The following is a 6,000-nucleotide window of genomic DNA, read 5'->3' on the forward strand; positions in this document are numbered from 1 at the left end:
GGGCTTCTCCCAAGGTTTTTTCCCTCCCCTGGGAATCCCTCCTGCTGCTGGGATGGGCAGGGGGTGCCAGTGGGTACCCCCTGCCAGCTGGGTACCCCCTGCCCTCCCTCCTCCTCCTCCTCCTCCTTCTCCTCCTCCTCCTTCTCCTCCTCCTCCTCCTCCTCCTCCTCCTCCTCCTTCTCCTCCTCCTCTCCAGCCACCCCTGGAGCTGCTGGGATGGGATGGGAATGGGATGGGATGGGATGGGATGGGATGGGATGGGATGGGATGGGATGGGATGGGATGGGATGGGATGGGATGAGATGGGAGGGGATGGGATGGGATGGGATGGGAGGGGAGGGGATGAGATGGGAGGGGATGGGATGGGATGGAGGGGATGGGGTGGGAGGGGATGGGATGGGATGGGATGGGATGGGATGGGATAGGGTGGGATGGGAGGGGATGGGATGGGGATGGGATGGGGATGGGGTGGGAGGGGATGGGATGGGATGGGATAGGGTGGGATGGGAGGGGATGGGATGGGAGGGGATGGGATGGGAGGGGATGGGATGGGAGGGGATGGGATGGGATGGAGGGGATGGGATGGGGATGGGATGGGGATGGGGATGGGGATGGGAATGGGAATGGGAATGGGAATGGGAATGGAAATGGAAATGGAAATGGAAATGGAAATGGGATGGGAATAGGGATGGAAATAGGGATTCACCAGCTGCAGGGACATCCTGGCCCCCTCAAGGTCCCCTCCTGCCCCCTTTGGGAGAGCCCCCCAGTCCCCCAGAACTGGTATTAGGGTGGTACCACAGCAGAAGCCCCTGGAGACCCTTTGGGAGAGCCCCCCACCCCAATAACTCCTTTGGGAGAGCCCCCCAATCCCCCAGAACTGGTATTAGGGTGGGCCCACAGCAAGACCCCCTGGGGACCCTTTGGGAGAGCCCCCCACCCCAATGACTCCTTTGGGAGAGCCCCCCACTCCGTGGCCCCTTTGGGAGAGCCCCCCACCCCAATGACTCCTTTGGGAGAGCCCCCCACCCCAATGACTCCTTTGGGAGAGCCCCCCACCCCAATGACTCCTTTGGGAGAGCCCCCCAATCCCCCAGAACTGGCATTAGGGTGGTACCACACCAGGAGCCCCTGGGGACCCTTTGGGTGAGCCCCCCACTCCCCCAGAACTGGCATTAGGGCCCCTCACCATCCCCTCCCACTCCCCAAGGAGGGGGATTAGGGCGGTCCCACAGCCCCCCGAGCCGGGGCCACCCCCCCCGGGGGGACTCACCCGCATACTGGGGGTCGACGCGGGGCGAGTAGAGGCCGAACTTGATGAAGATGGGCAGGACGAGGCCGAAGCGCAGCCACTCGATCACGTAGAGGGGCGGGCGCGCCTCGTGGGCGCCCAGCAAGCCGCAGCCCAGCACGGCGCTGCCCCCGACCCGCCCCGACACCGCCCGCGGCTCGCTCCGGCCGCTCCCTGCGGGGACCCGCACGGCTCGGCACCGGGAACGGCTCGGCACCGGCAACGGCTCGGCACCGGGAACGGGTGGGGAGGGACGGGGAGGGACGGGGAGGGACAGGGACTCCACCACCCCCAGCTCCGGGGCACGGCTCGGCACCGGGAACGGGTTGGGAGGGACGGGGAGGGACGGGGAAGGACAGAGAGGGACAGGGTGGGAGAGGATGGGACAGGGAGGGACAGGGAGGGAGAGGATGGATTGGGATGGACAGGGAGGGACAGGGAGGGACAGGGAGGGACAGGGAGGGACAGGGAGGGACAGGGTGGGACAGGGAGGGAGAGGATGGATTGGGATGGACAGGGAGGGACAGGGTGGGACAGGGAGGGACAGAGAGGGACAGGGAGGGACAGGGACCCTTCCACCGGGACACAGCTCAGGACTGAGAGAATGGTTTGGGATGGACAGGGAGGGACAGAGAGGGAGAGGATGGATTGGGATGGACAGGGAGGGACAGGGAGGGACAGGGAGGGAGGGGATGGATCAGGAGGGACAGGGACCCTTCCACCAGCACCGGGGCACGGCTCAGCATGGAGGGCATGGATTGGGATGGACAGGGAGGGACAGGGATGGAGGGCATGGATCTGGATGGACAGAGAGGGACAGGGACCCTTCCACTGCCCCCGGCACCAGGGACACGGCTCAGCACTGAGGGGATGGATCTGGATGGACAGGGAGGGACAGGGACCATTCCATCGGCACCAGCATTGGGACATGGCTCATCCATCAGGGGATGGAGCCGGAGGGACAGGAATGGACCACGAGGGACAGGGACACACCGGGAGGGACAGGGTGGGACAGGGAGGGACAGGGACACACCAGGAGGGACAGGGAGGGACAAAGAGCAACAGGGACACACCAGGAGGGACAGGGTGGGACAGGGACACACCGTGAGGGACAAGGATGGACAGGGAGTGACAGGGACACACCGAGAGGGACAGGGAGGGACAGGGACCCTTCCACCGGCACCTGGGACACGCCTCAGGCAGGATGGGATGCACTGGGATGGACCGGGAAGGACAGGGATGGACCAGGAGAGACAGGGACACACCGGGAGGGACGAGGAGGGACAGGGAGGGACAGGGACACACCAGGAGGGACAGGGAGTGACAGAGATGGACAGGGAGGGACAGGGACACAGCGGGAGGGACAGGGCGGGACAGGGAGTGACAGGGACACACCAGGAGGGACAAGGAGGGACAGGGACCCTTCCACTGCCACCGGCACCTGGGACACGCCTCAGGCAGGGTGGGATGCACCGGGATGGACCGGGAAGGACAGGGATGGACCAGGAGAGACAGGGACACACCGGGAGGGACAGGGAGGGACAAAGAGCAACAGGGACACACCAGGAGGGACAGGGAGGGACAGGGACACACCGGGAGGGACGAGGAGGGACAGGGAGGGATAGGGACACACCGGGAGGGACAGGGAGGGACAGGGACCCTTCCACTGCCACCGGCACCCAGGACATGCCTCAGGTAGGATGGGATGCACCAGGATAGGCCAGGAAGGACAGGGATGGACCAGGAGGGACAGGGACACACCGGGAGGGACAGGGATAGAGAGAGTGGGACAGGGACACACCAGGAGGGACAGGGACCCTTCCACTGCCACCGGCACCGGTGGCACGGGTGAGGCAGGATGGGATGCACCGGGATGGACTGGGAGGGACAGGGATGGACAGGGATGGATCAGGACACACCGGGAGGGACCGGGAGAGCTTGGGATGGATCGGGAGGGATTGGGATGGACCAAAACCCTTCCCCTGATCTTGCAGCGGAGCCCGTGGAGCCCCCCTCGTGTCCGCCCGCATTCCCGGGGCACCAGGAGGGATCGGGAGAGACCGGGACACACCGGGAGGGACCAGGAGGGATCAGGATGGACCGAGAGGGACCGGGACACATTGGGAGGGACCGGGAGGGATCGGGATGGACAGGGAGGGACCGGGACACACCGGGAGGGACCAGGAGGGATCAGGATGGACCGGGAGGGACCGGGACACATTGGGAGGGACCAGGAGGGATCGGGATGGACAGGGAGGGACTGGAACACACCGGGAGGGACAGAGAGGGATCGGGACACACCGGGAAGAATCGGGAGGGATCAGGACACACCGGGAGGGACCGGGACACCTCCCCAGACCCCGGAGCCCCTCGCCCCCGCGTCCCAGGGCGCCGTGGCACCGGGCAGACCGGACACACCGGGAGGGACCGGGATGGACCGGGATGGACTGGGATCCTTCCCCCGCCCCCGCCTCCCAGGGCACCGGGCAGACCGGCCCCACCGGGACAGACCGGGACAGAAGATCAGGATGGACCGGGAAGGACCGGGATGGATCGGGACACTCCCCCAGACCCCGCAGCCCTTCCCAGCCTCCCGCCCCCGCCTCCCCGTGACCCGGCACTGCCCAGACCGGCCCCACCGGGAGGGACCGGGAGGGACCGGGACACACCGGGAGGGACCGGAACATACCGGGAGGGACCGGGACACACCGGGAGGGACCGGGATGGATTGGGACACACCGGGAGGGACCGGAACATACCGGGAGGGACCGGGACACACCGGGAGGGACCGGGATGGATTGGGACACACCGGGAGGGACCGGGACACACCGGGAAGGATCGGGACACACCGGGAGGGACCGGGACACACCGGGAAGGATCGGGACACACCGGGAAGGACCGGGACACACCGGGAGGGACCGGGACACACCGGGAGGGACCGGGACACACTGGGAAGGACCGGGACGGACCGAGGACACTTCCCCAGCCTCCCGCCCCCGCCTCCCCGTGACCCGGCACTGCCCAGACCGGCCCTACTGGGACACACCGGGAGTAACCGGGACACCCCGGGAGGGACCGGGATGGACCGGGACAGGCAGGGAAGGACCGGGACACACCGGGAAGGACCAGGACACACCGGGAGGGACCGGGACGGACCGAGGACACTTCCCCAGCCTCCCGCCCCCGCCTCCCCGTGACCCGGCACTGCCCAGACCGGCCCTACTGGGACACACCGGGAGTAACCGGGACACACCGGGATGGACCGGGACACACCGGGAGGGACCGGGATAGACCGGGATGGACCGGGACAGGCAGGGAAGGACCGGGACACACCGGGAAGGACCAGGACACACCGGGAGGGACCGGGACGGACCGAGGACATCTCCCCAGCCCCCCCGCCCCCGCGACCCGGCACCCCCCCCCCCCCGCCCCCCAAAGCAGCCCCGGCGGTTCCCCCCCCCCCCCCCTCCTCGCCCCCCGACTCACCGCCGGCTCCGGCGAGCAGGCTGAGGACGGCGGCGCGCAGCCACCACCGCATAGCCCAGACCCCCCCCCACCACCCCTTCCCGCGGCGGCGTCACCAGCGGGCCCCGCTCCCCGGAGGGCTCGGCCCGGCGGCCCCGGGGGCGTCGGCCCCGGGCGGGGGGCGCGGGGGGCTCCGGCGGCCGCCGCTCCTCATGCCCGGCCGGGGCGCTCGGCTCTTTCCGGCCGCTTTCGGCTCTTTCCGCCCGCGGTTCGGGCCCCGCTCGGCTCAAACCCACCCGGCGGGGGCCGCCCCCCGCGTCGGCCACGCCCACCCCCCCCCGCGGCCGTTGCCGGGCGACGGCCAATGGGGAGAAGGGGGAGGGCGGATGGGGAGGCGGCCAATGGGGAGCGGGGAGGCGGAGGGGATGATGGGAAGTGTAGTTCGCGGGGGGGAAGATGGCGGCAAAGGGGGGGAAGCGGGTTGGGGGGGATCGCGTGGGTTGTGGGGGGGGACAGGGGGAGAACACATGGGGGGGACATGGGGGGACACTGGGGATATGGGAGGAATGTGGGGGGGACAGTTGGGGGACATGGGGGGGACATGGGGGACACTGGGTATATGGGGGGGGACGTGGGGGGAGACACATGGAGAGTCATGGGGGGACACTGGGGATATGGGAGGGATGTGGGGGGGGCACGGGGGGGATATGGGGGACACTGGGGATATGGGGGGGACATGGGGGACACTGGGGATATGGGGGGGATGTGGGAGGGACGTGGGGGGACATGGGGGACACTGGGGATATGGGGGGATGTGGGGGGGACAACTGGGGGACATGGGGGGACACTGGGGATATGGGGGATATGGGGGGATGTGGGGGGGGCACGGGGGGACATGGGGGGACACTGGGGATATGGGGGGGATGTGGGGGGGAACAATTGGGGGACATGGGGGACACTGGGGATATGGGAGGACTGGGGGTACACTTGGGGGACACGGGGGGACATGGGGGACACTGGGGATATGGGGGCGGACATGGGGCACACTGGAGATATGGGGGGATGTGGGGGGAACACTTGGGGGACATGGGGGACACTGGGGATATGGGGGGACGTGAGGGGGACAATTGGGGGACATGGGGGACACTGGGGATATGGGAGGGATGTGGGGGGGACACGAGGGGGGAATGGGGGGGACATGGGGGACACTGGGGATGGGGGGGGACGTGGAGGGGACGTTGGGG

General features: G+C 68.5%; 2 protein-coding genes across 2 annotated transcripts in view; both read right to left on the bottom strand.

Annotated features, from left to right (window-relative positions):
* The window catches only part of LOC127466098 (uncharacterized), a gene marked incomplete at its 3' end in the record, with an annotated part of 31,021 nt that extends 25,917 nt beyond the window's left edge, over positions 1 to 5,104 (bottom strand). Inside the window, exons 1-2 of the mRNA XM_051776707.1 lie at positions 4,778 to 5,104; positions 1,274 to 1,465 (exon numbers count right to left, since the gene is read on the bottom strand). Coding sequence (XP_051632667.1) covers positions 1,274 to 1,465; positions 4,778 to 4,829 — 244 coding nt within the window. The remainder of the gene's footprint in view (positions 1 to 1,273; positions 1,466 to 4,777) is intronic.
* On the bottom strand, positions 2,225 to 3,689 carry LOC127466099 (uncharacterized). The gene is made up of 2 exons (XM_051776708.1): positions 2,971 to 3,689; positions 2,225 to 2,732 (listed from the first exon to the last, which is right to left on the bottom strand). The coding sequence occupies exons 1-2, from the start codon at positions 3,510 to 3,512 to the stop codon at positions 2,225 to 2,227; spliced, it is 1,050 nt and encodes a 349-aa protein (XP_051632668.1). The 5' UTR covers positions 3,513 to 3,689.
* Positions 5,105 to 6,000: the final 896 nt, after the last annotated feature.

Source organism: Manacus candei, unplaced genomic scaffold, assembly GCF_025592945.1.
Source record: "Manacus candei isolate 608988 ecotype Guabito, Panama unplaced genomic scaffold, ASM2559294v1 h1tg000599l, whole genome shotgun sequence".
Lineage (NCBI taxonomy): Eukaryota > Metazoa > Chordata > Aves > Passeriformes > Pipridae > Manacus > Manacus candei.